The sequence below is a fragment of the Lithobates pipiens genome, unplaced genomic scaffold, assembly GCF_037356315.1.
Source record: "Lithobates pipiens isolate NorthernLeopardFrog02 unplaced genomic scaffold, aLitPip1_a1.2 Scaffold_18, whole genome shotgun sequence".
Taxonomy (NCBI): Eukaryota; Metazoa; Chordata; class Amphibia; order Anura; family Ranidae; genus Lithobates; species Lithobates pipiens.
The window spans coordinates 333,036,967-333,056,473 of NW_027507758.1; the positions used below are offsets into that span (position 1 = coordinate 333,036,967).

General features: G+C 42.5%; 1 protein-coding gene across 1 annotated transcript in view; it reads left to right on the plus strand.

Moving 5' to 3' along the window:
* The window catches only part of LCA5 (lebercilin LCA5), a 39,701-nt gene that overhangs the window by 18,451 nt on the left and 1,743 nt on the right, over positions 1-19,507 (plus strand). The window contains exons 5-7 of the mRNA XM_077487342.1: positions 8,403-8,499; positions 9,909-10,042; positions 18,360-18,513. Coding sequence (XP_077343468.1) covers positions 8,403-8,499; positions 9,909-10,042; positions 18,360-18,513 — 385 coding nt within the window. The remainder of the gene's footprint in view (positions 1-8,402; positions 8,500-9,908; positions 10,043-18,359; positions 18,514-19,507) is intronic.

The window sequence follows — 19,507 nt, forward strand, 5'->3', positions numbered from 1 at the left end:
TGTGCCACCTAGTGATCTAATTCAGTGATATACAACCTCCACCGCCAGGTGAATTGCCCGCTCACCTTAGGAAACAACTCCTCAGGGTCTAATCGTGCCCTTGGTTTTAATGGTCTTTGATAATTCTGAAAGAAAACACGGCTGTGTCTTGGTCCCTTTGTATCTCCTCAAGTGCGCTGGAAAGACTGCTTCTGTGGAGTGGAAGTCTCCTCATTGCCATGATCTCTGTACGCCTGTCTGCTTTTCAGCTATGTTTTCTTTCAGGATTATCAAAGACCATTAAAACCAAAGGCGTGATTAGACCCTGATGGGTCGCTTCCTAAAATGAGCGGGCAATTCACCTGGCGATGGAGGTGGTGGTTGTATATTACTGAATTATATCACTAGGCGGCACACATTGAAGCAAAGTGTCTAAGGAAGGATCCTAGACCCATTATCATTTTGAGGGACGATTTCACTTGTATTGTGCGATATATAAATTGTTTTACAGTTGTATGTTAGTGGTAGTTTGCAGATATCTAATACAATTCAACTATTTTGCATTTATACACAATTGGAATTGGCGCACTATTTCCTTAGTTGTTATAAACCCCACATGGGATTTCCTTCTTTTTCTTTATTAGCTTGGTTGCTTCAACTTTTCCAAAAAGTTCAGTTTTATGATAAGTCTAGGCTATAGTTCTCTCCCAACTCAGCTGTCATACTCACACCTTTGGAACACCTACCCTCAAGGTTACCATTGGCCTCTCGGTTTCTTCTCAGATGAATGAATGCCTTTCTTTACCAGTGTATTCATGCGTGTATCAGAACTTACTCCAAAATTAGTTTTGATAGCTACAAGGTAATTTTAACTGCTTTGTGCCCGCCCTATAGACGAAAGACAGCTACAGAGCAGACGCTAACCTCTCGGGAGGCCGTCCCTGGACGTCCTCCTGTTTACTTCCACAATGCACGCTCCCGGGAGCGCGCATCAAGGAAGTACTGTGTTGGCCGTGTCCCTCGGACACAGCCAGTCACAGATCGCTGTAAACTGCCAATCACAGCGGCCGTTTACAGCGCGATCGGCCTATCCAATGAGAGATGATCTCATATGTAAACATATGAGATCATCTCTCAGCGCCGCTCTCCCTTCTCACACAGACAGCCTGTGAGAAGGGAGAGATGAACGGCTGCAGCGGCCGTAAGTGGAAAAAAAAGAGAGAAAAAAAAGTGCCATCCTCCCCCAGTGCCATCCTCCCTGTTAGTGTCACCTGTTGTCAGTGCCACCTGTCAGTGTCATGTGCCATCTGTTGTCAGTGTCACGTGTCATCAATGCCACTTATCAGTGCCATCTGTCATCAGTGTCACACGTCATCGGTGCCACGTATTAGTGCCATCTGTCATCGGTGCCACGTATTAGTGCCATCTGACATCAGTGCCACGTATAAGTGTCATCATTGCCACGTATAACTGCCATCTATCATCAGTGCCACGTATAAGTGTCATCATTGCCACGTATAACTGCCATCTGTCATCAGTGTCACGTGTCATTTTCCTGGTGCTCCAGGGCCTTCAAAAGTGTAATGGGTAGTCAACAAGTTAGATGTGTAATTTATGCTCCTAGAACACGTGACGGTGCTCCCTGCATGTTGGGCCTCTCTATGTGGCCAGGCTGTGAAAAAGTCCCACACATGTGGTATTGTAATACTCAGGAGGAGTAGCAGAATTTTTTTGGGGGGTGTCATTTGTGGTATAAACAGGCCATGTGAGAAAAATAACCTATGACAATTTTGTGGAAAAAAAAATAAAAAAAATAAAACATCTTAATTTAGCAAAGAATTGTGGGAAAAAAATTACAACATCAAAAAGCTCACTATGCCTCTTACTAAATACCTTGGAATGTCTACTTTCCAAAAAGGGGTCATTTGGGGGGTATTTGTACTTTCCTGACTTGTTCGGGTCGCAAGAAATGAGATCGGCCACCAGTACATCAGATGTAATCAATTTTGTGTAATTCGCACCACAGCTTGTAGACTCTCTAACTTTCACAAAGACCAAATAATATCCACTAGTTTGGGTTATTTTTACCAAAGATATGTAGCAGTATAAATTGTGGCCAAAATTTATGAAGAAAAATTAATAATTTGCATAATTTTGTCACAGAAACAAAAATGCGGTTTTTTTTTCTTCAAAATTTTAGTTATTTTCTTCATTTATAGCGCAAAAAATAAAAACCCCAGAGGTGATCAAATACCACCAAAAGAAAGCTCTATTTGTGGGAAGAAAAGGACAAAAAATTAATTTGGGTACAGTGTTGCATGACTGAGTAATTGTCATTCAAAGTGTGAGAGCTCCGAAAGCTGAAAATTGGTCTGGGCAGGAAGGGTGTTTAAGTGCCCAGTAAGGAAGTGGATAATGATGATTTTAGATATATTGTGCAACAGGTACAGGGCGAACAGTGTACATGCTTTGCGCTTCAGTTTTTCAACCAGACATTGTTGTAGTGCAATAGCCTACACCGATCCTTTTTGTCTATAACCCAGTGACCGTGACATTGTCATGCTGAACAAACACTACAGGTTTTTTGCTGTCTCTTACATGCTGAAAACCTAATGTAAAAAAATACCAGTACTTAAGTTTATCACAGCTAGCAACAACAATTAAAAACTGGAAGTTAGATTTGAATTGAAAATGCAGGGAGAGTAATTTACACAGCACATCCTCCCCCCTGCTGATAATTTAAGGAACAGTGCGTTTCTTTGGATGCAATGGATTACCCAGAGCTCAGCTAACGGTAGATTGAGGAAACTATCTGGCTTTAACTTGGCCATACACCTTAAGAATTTTATTTGAATGCTCATCTCAAAAAAATGAAAACTTGTTTGTCAGACTATTCAATGATACCATTGTAGATTGAACAAATTTTGAAAAACAGTTTTTTTGAATACCATGCTATGTGTCGAATTTAACCACTTTCAGACCGGACCATTTTGCTGGTCAATGACCAGAGGTCTTTTTACAATTTGGCACTGCGCTGCTTTAACTGGTAATTGCGCGGTCATGCAATGTTGTACCCAAACAAAATTTGCGTCCTTTTCTTCCCACAAATAGAGCTTTCTTTTGATGGTATTTGATTGCCTCTGCGATTTTTATTTTATTTTTTGCGATATAAATGGAAAAAGACCGCAAATTTTGAAAAAAAAAATGATATTTTCTACTTTTTGTTATTAGAAAAATCCAATAAACTCAATTTTAGTCATACATTTAGGCCAAAATGTATTCAGCCACATGTCTTTGGTAAAAAAAAAGTCAATAACTGTATATTTATTGGTTTGCGCAAAAGTTGTCACATCTACAAACTAAGGTACGTTTTCTGGAATTTACGCAGCTTTTAGTTTACGACTGCCTATCTCATTTCTTGAGGTGCTAAAATGGCAGGGCAGTACAAAACCCCCCCAAATGACCCCATTTTGGAAAGTAGACCCCCTAAGGAAATTGATAAGTGGCATGTTGAGCCCATTGAATATTTTATTTTTTTGCCTCAAGCGATTGAATAATGACAAAACATTTTTTTTTTTTTACACAAAGTTGTCACTAAATGATATATTGCTCACACATGCTATAGGCATATGTGAAATGACACCCCAAAATAAATTCTGCTGCTTCTCCTGAGTACGGGGATACCACATGTGTGGGATTTTTTGGGAGCCTAGCCGCGTACGGGGCCCCGAAAGCCAAGAACCGCCTTCAGGTTTTCTAAGGGCGTAAATATTTGACTTCACTCCTCACTACCTATTACAGTTTTGAAGGCCATGAAATGCCAAGATGGCACAAAACCCCCACAAATGACCCCATTTTAGAAAGTAGACACCCCAAGCTATTTGCTGAGAGGCATGTTGAGTCCATGGAATATTTTATATTTTGCCACAAGTTGCGGGAAAATTACAAACTTTTTTTTTTATTTATTTTTTTTACAAAGTTGTCACTAAATGATATATTGCTCACGCATGCCATGGGCATATGTGAAATGACACCCCAAAATAAATTCTGCTGCTTCTCCTGAGTACGGGGATACCACATATGTGGGACTTTTTGGGAGCCTAGCCGCGTACGGGGCCCCGAAAACCAAGCACCGCCTTCAGGCTTTCTAAGGGCGTTACAGTTTTGAAGGCCATAAAATGCCAAGATGGCACAAACGCCCCCGAAATGACCCCATTTTGGAAAGTAGACACCCCTAAATTTAGAGGTACACTAGTGAGACTAGGTAATAAATGGCGGGTGCCCTGAAATGATAAAAAAATAACTAACCAACCAGCGTCACCTGTAACCGTTATATGGTGATCACTGGTGAAAGGGTTAACTAGGGGGCAATCACTCATGCACACATCTGGTGGTCATGCCCCCTTATTCAGCAGTTTTGGTCTGACGTCATCCAGATTACACAACGTATCACTGGCATCCTCCTCCCTAATGATCCCTGGACCATTCTCTTCCATGCTACTACAGATCCGGTGGGCCGGTACAAACACTCCATCATCCCCCACTTGCTGAACGCAGCTAAGGCACTTATTCCTGCCTTCTGGGGTCAACCCAAGATCCCGTCACTGAAAACCTGGATGCATAAAATAGCGGCAGTTTACCTCATGGAGGACTTTACTCATACTAATAAGAATACCTCTCAAAAAACCCTCTTGACTTGGTCTTGTTGGAGGGAATTTACCTCAACTACATTCTACAAGGATATCTTAACGCAACCCCACTGAGCCGTGTATGCTGAATGTTACCACGCAGGCCACCGCTCCCCCATCCTTCCCTTCCCCTCCCTGACTCGTTTCTGTTCTTCCTGCCCCCCCTTTTTCTTTACACTCTCTTGCCTTTATCTGTTCTTTAATTACACTTCTCAGTTTCTATGATAGACAACATGATGCCCGGTCCTTTTATAGGTGCTGCGCACCTTGTTCATAACCTCCAGAATGTTTGTTCCTTTGGCACTTCCGTTATTATTGTTTTACTGTACTGATTCCAAGCTGCTCTAGTGCTAATTGATCATCCTGCCCCCTGGTTTGTGGGATTGGGCATTGATTGTATGTTTGATTGTATGTTTGTTTGTGAATTCTACAGTACATGTTTGTTGTTTATCTCCAATAAACATTTATTAAACAAAAAAAAAACTAGGGGGCAATCAGGGGGCTTTATGCGGTAGTATATGGGGGTCCCTGGCGCTATAAAAAGCTGCGGCGAACCTAAATACCTACCTGCCTAACTAGCGTCACCTGTGACACTAATACAGCGATCAGAAAAACGATCGCTTATTAGGCTGGGTTCACACTGGAGCGATGCAGGCACGCCACAAATCCGCGGCGGGTTCCCGCATCGCATGCCTCCCGGCGGCAGTTCACACTGCCCTATGCGAACTGCTGGGAGTGTCAGTGAAATGTTAATGACACCCCCAGATCAGTTCGCATATCGCAGTGCGATCTGCAAACTCGGATCGCATGGTGTGAACACCCATGCGATCCGATTCTGCTGCGGACCAAAAAAAGGGTCCCGTGCGAGTTTGCGGCGGGTGCGACACGAATTCAGCCATACTATCTGTATGGCTGAACTCGAATCGCACAGAGATCGGATGTGATTTGCACTGCAGTGCGGTGCGAATCACATCCGTTCTCAAACCGCTGCAATGTGAACCCAGCCTTTGTGACACTGGCGACGGGGGGTGATCACGGGGTTAAACCTTTATTGGGGGGGTTAGGGGGGTACCTTAGAACTAAAGGGGGCTAACCCTAACTGCCCTAACAGTTATTACAGTCACAAATGACACCCGCCGGGTGATCAGGGGGTTAAACCTTTATTAGGTAATAAATGGCGGGTGCCCTGAAACTATAAAAAAATAACTAACCAACCAGCGTCACCTGTAACAGTTATATGGTGATCACTGGTGAAAGGGTTAACTAGGGGGCAATCAGGGGGCTTTATGCGGTAGTATATGGGGGTCCCTGGCGCTATGAAAAGTTGCGGCGAACCTAAATACCTACCTGCCTAACTAGCGTCAGCTGTGACACTAATACAGCGATCAGAAAAATGATCGCTTATTAGGCTGGGTTCACACTGGAGCGATGCGGGAACGCCACGAATCCGCGGCGGGTTCCCGCATCGCATGCCTCCCGGCGGCAGTTCACACTGCCCTATGCGAACTGCTGGGAGTGTCAGTGAAATGTTAATGACACCCCCAGATCAGTTCGCATATCGCAGTGCGATCTGCAAACTCGGATCGCATGGTGTGAACACCCATGCGATCCGATTCTGCTGCGGACCAAAAAAAGGGTCCCGTGCGAATTTGCGGCGGGTGCGGCGCGAATTCAGCCATACTATCTGTATGGCTGAACTCGAATCGCACAGAGATCGGATGTGATTTGCACTGCAGTGCGGTGCGAATCACATTCGTTCTCATAAACCGCTGCAATGTGAACCCAGCCTTAGTGACACTGGCGACGGGGGGTGATCACGGGGTTAAACCTTTATTGGGGGGGTTAGGGGGGCACATTAGAACTAAAGGGGGCTAACCCTAACTGCCCTAACAGTTATTACAGTCACAAATGACACCAATGCAAAAAAAAAAAAAAATGCAATTGGTGTCACTGTGACTGGGGGGGCAGGGGTAATTGGGGTGGTGATCGGGGGGTAAAGGGGGGTTGTGAGTGTGCCTGGCATGTTCTACTGTACGTGTGGTGTGTTGGTGCAACTCACCGATCCTCTCTCCTCGGTGCCGGAACGAAAAATACCGACACGGAGGAGAGATTACATCACTTCCTCTCCTGTGTTTACATTACAGGAGAGGAAGTGATGTCACGGAGCATTTCTATTCGTCGGGAGCGATCGCGAGGGGGTGGCCATGAATGAATGGCCGCCCCCTCATCCCGGATCGCTCCCCAACGAATACCGACCGCCGCAGGCACCGGGGGGGGGCCCGATCGGGCCCCCCACCCGCGGGAAGGCAGGGACTTATATATATACGCCCATATGCCTGCCCGTGCCATTCTGCCGACGTATATCGTTGTGCGGCGGTCGGCAAGTGGTTAAACTTTTGATTTTGACAGTAATGTATGGAAGTGATGTATGTTAATTTACATGCATGCCCTCCCCTTTATAGATAGTTCCTCCTACAGTATAGATGGCATAAGTAGCTCAGCTGCTTTTTGTTTTCTTTAGTGAAAATTACAGGCATGTATTAAAAATACTTTTCTGTTGTCTAGATAGCCTAAGATTTGTATGGTATAGGAAAATTGGGTAGGAAACTATTAATACATGAGTGATATATCAGCAAATTACCATTATTATGAAGGAATTTATGTGGGATGTTGAAAACAGATGTGTCTGTCTGTCCCAGTGCAAACCATCAAAATACAGCTTACTATAGGTGAACACACTCCAAGGATACCCTTTCATGCACCCAGACAATCGACCAAGGGCAAGAAAAATTTAAATGGTGCAGACTTCATTGCACATTGGTAGAAAGCACATCTCAAAGACTGGGAACAACTAATGGACTCCTATTACGACACTTTAGACCAAAGCACGCGAGTTTGGCAATATTTGAAATTCACAATCTAATGGGAAAAGAAGTGCTAAGTCAGAGAAAAATTCAAAACGACTCTGTGGACACTATTGAAGCCTATAAATTACTAAATAAAAAATTCGAAGTTGGAAGCTATAAAAGTAAATGGAGGAACATAATGGAAACCTGGCCTACCTATTAAAAAAAAAAAAAAAAAATCTAACCATGAAGAAGACTGTATAGATTTTGTTTAGTGCATTGCTCTCACAGATGCATCAATGCATCAATGGCTGCCACCATTGAAAATGAATGGCTCTTGAACATGTGTTTTGCCATTGCAGTGATTTGAGATCGCAACAGAATTGCTGCAAATCTGGCCACAATCTCAAATCCCACTGCAATTGCAAAATGCATGTTGAGGTGCCATTCATTTCCAAAATTTCAAATGTGAATGGAGCCTAAAATACAATTTTTTTTTTTTTTTTTTTTTTTTTTTTTTTTTGATTGCTCCAGATAATATGCTTGCATATCCAGTACTATCTTTGATATAATGTGCTCTAATACTCTGCAATTTTGAATTATTTACTTGCTATACTTTTTAATAAATCGACTTAAGTTGCATTGATGGTTGACAGACCTATACATACTGCACAAACACAGACCATAAAGATGAGAATTTGTTGATTTTATCTTACTAATTTTACAGTTTTGCTATTTCAGTTTAAAGCTTTACTGTAAAATGTAAGTTAAATACATTTTTATATGTTGTTTACAAGGACTCTGCTGCAGTCACTGAAAATAGTCCACATCAGGTAATGATCGCAAGTGCTTATATCAATTATTTCTATTATATTTTTTTTTTTCACAGGAGAAAGAAAGGGAACTTGATGTAAAAAATATATATGCTTATCGTCTTTCCAAGCCTTCACCAAAAAAAGAGACGGAAATAACTCCTAGGAAGAAAGGTAAGCATAATGATTTATATATCTAAAGGACAAAACTCGTGAATGGTAGTCATCATCAGCCCCAGGTTTCACTTTTCAAGGGAGTGGCTTTCATCAGAATTGCATCCTAAAGTATTTTGCTTTCTGACTATTGCCTGTTCCCTATAACATTTTAAAGAACAACTCCTAAACTATCAAATGTCAAAGCTGTTTAGCTTACTAAATATAACCTATTACTTTTTTTTTTTTAAATGTGTATGTTGGAACCCATGGGAGCAGTTTGATATGCAAACTAATGTCAAACTGGTTAGCTTACTAAATATAAACTATTACTTTTTTTTTTCTTCTAATTTGCATATAGGAACCTGGGAGGGGTTCCAATAGGCAATTTAGCAGACCACTAATTGCATATACCCATAATAAATTGCATGGTGGCTGGGCCGGCTGCTGTTGAAGGGGCATGGCCAAAAAAAAGTCTACCAATTGGCATCCGATCCGTGCTCTCAGCCAGTGGCTGAGAGAGCTGGCTGGGGTGCTGTTCCCTGTCAGAACACAATAGCTCAGCGGGGAGATTGTTAGTACAGGATCTCCTCCTGAGCTGTTCCGTGTCCCCCTGTCATTAGTACAGTGATCCCTCATTTTGTTCTTTTTTGCTCAGCCCACTAGGTAGAACAAAAAAAAAAAAAACTTGTAGTGTGTACCCTGCTTAATGTGGTTCTATACACTTTTGTTTTTTACTTACCTGTAGGTAAAATGAATATCTTCTAAACCTGTATGGTTTAGGAGATATTTGCAGTCGCTGACGTCAGCAGAGCATGTGCTGTGAAGGCCCGGCTGTAGGTCTTTACCTTGCCGGGAACAAGACTCCCGTGCGTAAATGCGTGAGTGATGTAATCGAGGCTCTGGCCACTCACATCTTCAGAGCCGCGAAGCCAGAAGAAGCGCGAGGGAACATGTCCGTTCCCTCGGCGTGGACTAGGTTCAGATGCTGAGGCCTCGTTCTAAGGTATTTCATAACAAGCCAGTATGCAATGCATACTAGCTCATTATGCCTTTTGCCTTACAGATTTTTTTTTTAAATAATTTCTGTACGGGTATACAACCGCTTTACGTTTTTACAGGGTGGATGTATCTACTCCTGCATATGCTAGTTTGGGCCGAAAAGTTCCTTTTGTTTTGATTTTCCCGCCCCTCTGGACTGCTTTTGGACATCCCAACATTGCCTAACTATCATGAAGCTGTGTCCCTCAATGGACAATAGCGAAAACTGATATTTTGCACTTCTTCTGGACCATCTGTCTGTTTAGGGTTGCAGGCCATAATAAAATAATCATCTTTGTGTTGCACATCTATATATTTTTTTTTCTAATAAGGTCAGTCAGGCCTTTTGTGTAGCCCAACACTGCTCTAAGCTGCTGCTTTTGTTACAGGGACAAACCTTTGCATCAATGCGGGTGTTCAAACAACTGAATCTTTGTCTAGCCCAGACTCAACTTTTCCAGAACCTCCACCGCCTATTTTTATGGATGAAACAATGGAGAACCAGCAAGAGATTTTGGAAATGGTAATACATATATGAATATTGTCACCTCTGCTGCATTTACTTTTGGCCCAAGATCTTTCTTTGGCTGTTGGGTGGTAACTTTGTCACATGCACACTGGAAATACCCAATACAGGATATTATTTTTTTTGACAGAAGAGACAGGCAAAGACCACTTTTAAAGCTAACACCAGCAATTATTTGTATTGCATGCTTACACTGGTCTAGCTTGGCACAATGAAAGTATGAATTACTCCAACATGAGGGAATGCTGAGGAAGATAGAAATGACTGTATTAACCAGCATTACTAAAGAGATATCTGTAATATTCTGGGTCCTGTTCAGTTTCTATGCAAGTGGCTGCCCCACTGCTCATTGACCACAGGGAGTGCCAGCTTAGCACCAGTGCATTCATAGAAAACCTATTTTTTTTCAATGAATACAAGGCATTCTCTGATTTGATGAGATGGAGAGGAGGGTCACTGAAGTCAGATTCTATTCCATTTGTCCAATCAAAGAAACATTTGCATTCATTGAAACGAATATAAGGCATTTTATGAATTGCGACCAAGCAAGCGACCCTTTGTTGTCAGTGTGCAGTGGGGCAGCTTCTTGTATAGATCCGGAGCAAGACCCCAGATGATTTCAGGTATCATTGTAGTAGGGACAACTACTGCAGCCATTTTCAGCTTCCCTAGCAGTCCATCAGTTATAAGTAAGGCACACTCCCAGCGATCATGTATGGGAGAGAGGACGGCCCGCATATTCAGAGTGCAGCGCGGGGAACACAGTGATATTGGCTTTCATTTCACATTGCCATGTTCCCCGCCGCTCGCTGTCCGATACAGCCCCTCCTCCTGATCCCAGGACGGGGGATATGTCAAAGTTCCCCGAACACAGAAATTGAAAGCTGTTATCGCTGTGTTCCCTGCGCTGCATTCTGAACATCCGGGCTGCTCCACTGTTCCTCTCCTCCTCTGCACAGGTAGGCTGCATGGTGGGCACTAGCTGCATGGTGGGCACAGGCTGCATGATGGACACGTGGTGCATGGTGGGCACAGGTCGGATGGTGGGCACAGGCTGCATGGTGGGCACAGATAATGTTGTTGTTTAAAATGTTTTATGCAGAATTAAGTTATAAAAATAAATATTAAGTGTCATTTAATGAGATAATTGATGAGGGCGGGTTTAGGGGCGGGGCGGGGTTGGGTGGGGCAACTGATGGCGAGTAGGCCTGGCTAATAGCTCAGGACTTGAAATTTTGAGCCCTGGTTTATATAATGTTAATACTACAATACAATAATGCAACCCTTTAAAATATAAGGTAAGACACAGTACAGTTAAATTAAATTCAGAACAGGAGGGTTAAGAGGGCCCCACTCTTAAAAGCTTCCAAATTAATAGGCAGTGCCAAGCCAATGCAAGTGTGCTATATATATCATTTCTGGGGATCAGCTTTAAGGCAGATTCCTCTTATTCTATTTTTTTATATATAAAAAATATTCCTGGTAATCTTTATGTGGTCCATCCAAATATATCAGAATATACACAAACACATTATGGTGATGGTTGCTACAATGTTGTCCCTATCCATGATTCATTTTCCATGCTGTCATAATGCGGTCTGAGCCCTCCCCAAACTGAATTAGGAATACTGGGGTATTCTGATTTAAATTTGCAAGTGGAATTTAAAATTTTTGTCTGTAGGATCAGCTTACACCTGAACCACAAACATCTTAAATTCTATTCCATTAAACAACTTTTCAATTAAACATTTCACTTCAAAACCGCATTAGTTAAGCTCAGGAATTGCCATTGCAATAAAATGAATTATTAAAAGAAACAGGTGCGCTAATCTATAAGAATATTCACAGTGCAAAAAATACACATAACAAAAATGTAAGAGCATAATGTCCATGCCTACAAAAACAAGTGTATAAAAATAAATAAAAAAAATTAGATGAAATTACTCATAAAGTGGAAAATATACGATTCAGTTCATAAAAGGTGTAAAAAAAATAAAATAAAAAAAAAAGTGCATATAAAATGTCCAACTGACAAACCCTACAAAAGGGAACTAAGTAAATCAAATATGTGAAAATTTCTGTGCTCTTCAAGGGAATTGGGTGAACCAAATATAAGGCAACTTTGGTGCTCTTCAAAACACAAAGACTTTAATATCACATCACCAGATAGAGCCACTTCTTACCAGATAGCAGTAGTTTCAAGCATTGGATAATAATCCCACCATGCTCCAACAGACTGGGATGTAAAAACTAACCAAATTCCATCAGGCTCCAACACCTTAACCACTTAGGCCCCGGACCAATTTGCAGCCAAAGGACCAGGCCCCTTTTTGCGATTCGGCACTGCGTCTTTTTAACTGACAATTGTGCGACGTGGCTCCCAAACAAAATTGGCATCCTTTTTTTTCCCACAAATAGAGCTTTTTTCTTTTGGTGGTATTTGATCACCTCTGCGGCTTTTATTTTTTGCGCTATAAACAAAAATACAGCGACGATTTAGAAAAAAAATTCTATATTTTTTACTTTTTGCTATAATAAATATCCCCCAAAAATATATAAAAAAAACATTTTTTTTCTTCAGTTTAGGCCGAATTCTTCTACATATTTTTGGTAAAAAAAATCGCTATTATTGATTGGTTTGCACAAAAGTTATAGCGTTTACAAAATAGGGGATAGTTTTATAGCATTTTTATTATATATATAATTTTTTTTTCTTTTTACTAGTAATGGCGGCGGTCAGCGATTTTTTTTTTTTTTTTTATTTTTTTTTTATTTTTTATTTTTTTGTGACTGCTACATTAAGGCTGACACATCGGACATTTTTGACACATTTTTGGGACCGTTGTCATTTATACAGCAATCAGTACTATTTAAATTCCTGTTTAAATTACACTGGCAGTGAAGGAGTTAACCACTAGGGGGCGGGGAGGGGTTAAGTGTGTGTGTGAGTGTGTGTGTGTGTGTTGTTTTTTTTTTTTTTTTTTTTTTTTTTAACTGTAGGGGGGCGTGGCTTGGCATCTGACGTCACTGATCGTCTTTCCCTATAACGGGGAACAGACGATCAGTGACAGGCTCAGTAGGAAGCACAAGGAGAGGTTTGTTTACACAGACCTCTCCTCGTTCTTCATCTCTGTGACCCGATCGCCGGACACCAGCGGCGATCGGGTCTGCTGGTCCCGCAGCCACGGTCACGGAGCTCAGGACCGGGTCAGGAGTGCACAGCCGGCGGCGCGCTCGTGACCCACAGCTGAGCACTTAAAGAGCAACGTACAGGTACATGCTTGTGCCCAACTGTGCCTTTCTGCTGACGTATATGTGCAGGACGCGGTCCTTAAGCGGTTAAACTGTAAAAGTGGACGCAGGAATCGCAGTATCTTTAGAAAAGCTGATATCCAATCTGGCAGCTCAAGGATCCCAAAGTATAAGGGGAGAAGAGGATAGCCACATAGTGGAATATGTTTCAACAAAAGGGTTCATTAAAACATCACACTAAAAGTTTACATCAAGGTAACCAAACCTCAGCAAAAATGAATGCACACAAAAAACAGAGCAGTGGTTTGCACCAACCAGCTCAAACGGTTAGACGTCTCACCAGTGGTGAAGTTTTAGGATGGGGGGGGTTCCAGACTAGGGTTGCCACTTTTTCTTCAAATTAAACCCGAACCCTTTAGTGGCACACAGCATTTTTTATTTTTTTTTGTACATCTATTTTACTAATAAATAACATTTCTAATTATGTGAAATTAATAACAAGAGTCCCTCTTTACATCAGAGTCCACAGACTTCACCTTTTACATCTGAACTCACAGAGTTCCCTTTCACTGTAAGGGGGGACTCTGCAGAACTCGGATGTAAGGGGTGCTCTGAGAACCCTGATTTACCTTAATGTACTCAGAAGCAGGAGAGAAAAGGGGGGAGACTTCAGTCACAGACAGGGATGGATGGTGAGCTCCCTCACCCCTTGGCTGTCAGCACCTCTCATCCACATGTATCTGAGGCTGCTGGACGTCAGATTTCTGGCCGCCACTTTCCTTTTCTGAGGCACAGCGCCGGGGAGTGGAGTATGGGCAGACACAGAGGGGTAGGGCGGGAGGAAGAGGTGAGGATAGAGCCCTCTCTCCTCTCCTGTCTGTGTGTGTGTTTGGGGGGGGGGGGTGTTAATGCTGGCTTTGGGCAGTGTGAAAGAGAGTGTAACAGACACTCTCAGCATAGACAACTGCAGCCAGCAACTCTGCTGCGAAGCCATAGTCCAGTCTGAATAATGTGTCCGGGTTTCAAGCAGTCTGAAACCCGGACGCATGACTCCAAACCGGAACTGTCCGGGTGAATCCCGGACAGGTGGCAACCCTATTCCAGCCACCGCCCTTCCTTTTTGACCCCTCCCTCTTGAAGAAAATGGCTGTGGTTTCAGCGGAATAGTGGGCGTAGCTTAAAGGGATGTGGCTCTAAGGGGGTGTGGTTAGCGTAATAAGACCTATCATGTATTTCATCACAGTATGTTTATATGGGCCTAGGGTAAAATAAGATCCCATTTTTAATGGAACTGGAAAGGATGTGTGGAAGCCAGGCTTAAAGTATAACTAAAGGCAAAACTTATGTTTTTTATTTTTGGTAGAGTGGAGATGAATTAGAATGTTTGTCAGTTTTTATTGCCATCTGTGCCCTCATTGGACCCCTTTCACACTGCTATCGTTTTTCAGGCACTACAGCGCTAAAAATAGCGCCTGAAAAAAGCGTCTCCATTCACTCCAGTGTCTTTGGAGCAGTGCGTTACCGTTCCAGCGGCGTTTTGAGGGTGGATTCAAACCCTTTTTGGCCGCTAGCGGTGCGGTTTTAATAGTGCCGCTAAAACTACGGTAAAGCTTTACCACCGATGCCCGGGGTGGCTCGATGTGTATTTGTCTTGTTTTACTGTTCTCGTGAAAGTAAAAGAAAATCCCAAATTTGGGTAGAAAAGTAAGAGGGGAAATCTTCCAATAGGGACACTAGTTCAGGTGAGCTGGAGGTCCCCATTTAATTTTCAGCAATTTCCTCTCACTTCCTGTTTGGCTATGGGACAGGAAATTAAGGGAAATCTCTGCAGAGTGACATAGATGGTGAAAAAAAAAATCTGGCAGAGATTGTAACCCTCCTTTGCTCTATCCAAAATGGGGGGGTTTGCCTATAGTTCTACTTTAAAGCGGAGGTCCACCCTAAAGTGGAGCTTCAGCTCATTGGAACCCTCCCCCCCCCCTCCGGCGCCACAATTGGCACCTTTCAGGGGGGTGCAGATACCTGTACAGTACAGGTATCTGCACCCACTTCCGGCATAGATATCTGCAGAAGGTACGCCCCTTTCCGAAGGTCCCCCGCTGTCTGCTGGGAAACGCACGGATCCCAGAGACAGTGGGGACCATCCTTATTGCGCAGTGCGACTCGCGCATGCGCAGTAGGGAACCGGGAAATGAAGCCGCAAGGCTCCACTTGCTGATTCCCATACCCAAGATGGAGGTGGCAGCACCCGAGAGACGATCGAGAGATCGGCTTCAGGTGCCGACATTGCGGGCGCGCTGGGCGGGTAAGTGTCATTATTTTAAAAGTCAGCAGCTGCAGTATTTGTAGCTGCTGGCTTTTAAAAAAAAAAAAAAAAACGGCGGACTCCCGCTTTAAATAATTACATTAGTCTGCTAGTCCAAACTAAAGTCAGCCATACATGGATCGAAATTTGTCCGGTTCAGCAGTGACCAGCTGAATTTTGATTATGTATGGGTAGGCTGGTTACACAGAAGTCAATCTACCAGTTGAATTCTGCACAGCCAGCCTGTCAAATCCTTCCCGCTTGGTCAATGCCCCCGGCTCCAGCCGGTAGCGCTAATCACTGTATTTTGATGGCGGAGAAGTCTCCCTGCTGTCAATACAAAGGTTCACCAGGGGGGATTCCCCCATTCACCTTGAATGTATGGATGGGGGAATCAAGTCCTTTCTTTTTATTTTTGTTCCACCCGCTGGTCGAACAGGGAAAAAAAAAAAAAGACTTTTATGTATGGGCTGCTTAACCACTTCAGCCCCGGACCATTTGGCTGGCCAAAGACCAGAGAGTCTTTTGCAATTCGGGACTGCGTCACTGACAATTGCGGGGTCATGCGACATGGCTCCCAAACAAAGTTGGCGTCCTTTTTTTCCCACAAATAATTATTTATTTTGGTGGTATTTGATCACCTATGCGGTTTTTATTTTTTGCGCTATAAACAAAAGCGTAAATTTTTTTTACTTTTTGCTATAATAAATAGCCCCCCAAAAATATATAAAAAAATAACTTTTTTTCCTCAGTTTAGGTCGATATGTATTCTTCTACATATTTTTGGTAAAAAAAAAAAAAAAATTGCAATAAGCGTTTGGTTTGCGCAAAAGTTATAACATCTACAAAATAGGGGATCGTTTTATGGCATTTTTATTAATAATTTTTTTCTTTACTAATAACTAATAATATTAATGGCGGCGATCTGCGATTTTTATCATGACGGCGATGTTATGGCGGATAGATCTGACACTTTTGGCCCTATTTTGGGACCATTCACATTTATACAGCGATCAGTGTGATTAAAAATGCACTGATTACTGTGTAAATTTGACTGGCAGTGAAGGGGTTAATCGTGTCCTAGGGATGTGTTCTAACTGTGGGGGGGGGGGGCTACGTGTGTCACGACACTGATCACCGCTCCCGATCATAGGCAGCGGTGATCAGCGTCCTGTCACTAGGAAGAATGGGGAAATGATTGTTTACATGAAAGAAAAATAAGTTTCCCCTGTGTGGACTTTATACGCAACTAAAGAGACTAAGTGAAAATATGTCACAATAATGTAATAACAATAAATTTTATTAAATATCAAACATAGTTAAAAACTGATTTGAAACACTGATTAACTGAACGCACTCAGTTGGTACCGCCATAACAGAGAGTTTTCCTAGTAAAACCTCCTTACACCCAACACATTTCGGGAGAAAGGTACAGTCCTCCTTCAGGGGTACAAGGAAAGGAGGGACTCGTCTAAAGAATAGATATATAATGTATAGTCAGTAATTTTGAATTGATAAAACATTCATCCATGTAACCTACATAAATCAAGGTTAGACTTTCAAACATAAATCACTTATATGAACAGACTGGTTTTCGGTGTTTCATTGGTTAACATTAAAATAATTTTTGTAGACAAGAAACGGCACATGAAGGGTGTATCGGTGGGGCCACTGTCTCAGTGCATGAGAAATGTTAGAGGAGTCTAAAAAAAAAAAGACTCAAAGGTGGTGTCTCTAGAGGGGCAATCACCTCCCCACACTCCAGGGCCAAAGGCGTTTGGGGGGGGCACGCGCGCCCATAATGCCGCATCTTAAAGGCCAACGTACAGGTACGTTAATTTGCCTGTATGTGCCCTTCTGCTTATGTGTATCAATGTGAGCCAGTCGGTAAGGGGTTAAGAACCTATTAGGCTAGGATTTTTTTGGCCGATCATAACATAATTTATCCTGCAGAATACACATCTCTTGTTGCACCATTGAGCATCGTTTTACCTTTTTAAATCATTAAACTTCTCTCTAATGCACTAAGCCAGAATGTAAAGAAACCTTGTCTCTTTGAAGAACACTACTATATTTTAAATCTCTAAAACATCCCTGACTGTCAAAGTCATAATTGTTATTGCAGATATTGTAAACTACTTGCAGTTCCAATAAAACTCATGGTGGCAGCTGTTTGGTGTGTAAGGCCCCTTTCACACGTGCGGACCGTTCAAATCCGCCTGTCAGTTTTTCAGGTGGATCTGAACGGGAGCTCCATGTACCTCTATGGAGTGTCGGATGTTAGCGGAGACATGTCTGCTGACATCCGATCAGCCCCGATCCAATCCTCTCCGTTAAAACCAGATAGATGCAAACCCTATTTTTCATCCGTCTGGTGGATCAGATCGGATGAAAACGGGCAGGCGGTCCCCAATCATTCGATCCCCCATAGGGGAGAGCGGGGTTCGGACAGGTCCGTCCCTGCACAACAGAGTGCAGAGGCGGACTTGTCATCCGCCGGCTCAGAGGGGATCAACTGGCTATCCCCGTTGAGCTATTTACGGGCTCAATGTGGACAGCCCTGTGTGAAAGGGGCCTAACAGATTAACTGTGTAGTTAACAAAATTTCGTTTTGACCATGTAGGTATATGTTTATTTGTTTGTCATGTATTGGTGGTAGAACAATGAGATCTGACCTACAGTTGTCACACATATGGCTTAGAATTTTTTATTCAAATGAACATTTTACTGAAGACATTTTGTTCATATTTTCTCAAGGAACAAGATAGTCTTGCAAAGCAGATCAAAGAGGAAGCAGAAAAGCTGAAAAAAGGAAAAGAGCAAGCAGAAAGAAAACGTGATCTAGAAGAAAAGCGCAACAGAGATAAAGAGCAAAAGATTTTGGAGGACAAAGCAAGAAAGCTGCGTGAAGGTAAGGAAAAAGCTTACAAGAAGCAAATAATTTTTTTGTTCAAGTACTACATCATTCTGCTATAGGCAAAAGACCATAATCTGTCCATAGTTACATAATGGCATCAGTTTACATGGTGCTGCAGAATTTAAAGGGGTACAAAGACTTTAGGTTTACCTACCCTGTGCAAAGACTGATATTTATGAGAATAATGCAAAAACCTAAAAAGTAAACAAAAAGGTTTTCTTTCTCTTAAAGCAGGGGTCAGCAACCTTTTTCCACTTAAGGGCCGGATTCAATGTGTGAATGCATGGAGGGCCGCGTTCACCTGCTAATAAATGAAGATGATAATCTGGACCCCATTTATATTACACAGCCCCCCCTGCATATTACACAGCCCCCACCCCCCCATGTTACGCTTTAAAATTGCGCAAACCCGTGGAATGGCAACAAACTACGGTACTTAAAAATCTTGATAGGCGACGTTTAAAAAAATTCTACAAGTTAACAGTTTAGAGTTACAGAGGAGGTATTGTGCTAGAATTATTGTTTGTGATATAACGATCGAAGCGATACCTCACACGTGCGGTTTGAGCGCTGTTTACATTTGCAGTCATGCCTTGTGTATGCACTTCACTTCTGCGCGCGAGCACAGAGGGATGGTTCGCTTTCAATTTATTTTGTAATTTTTATAATTTTTTATTGTAATTTATTTATTTTAACACTGTCCCTTTGAAAAAAAATTCTGATCACTTCTATTGCTGTCAGAAGGAATGTAAACATCCCTTGTGAGAAAAATAGGCAGTGACAGGTACTCTTTATGGAGGGATCTGGGGTCTATAAGACCGCAAATCCCTCCTTTGCACTTAAAAGAATTCAAAACGCCAAGTGTGGCTGTTTTGAATACTGTCATTGTGGCGCCTTTTAAGTCTTCTGTAAACTGGAAGTGATTACGGCTTGCTGGCGGTGGGATGGAAGAGCCCAGGCGAGCCACAGCAGGAGAGGTGGGGCGTCC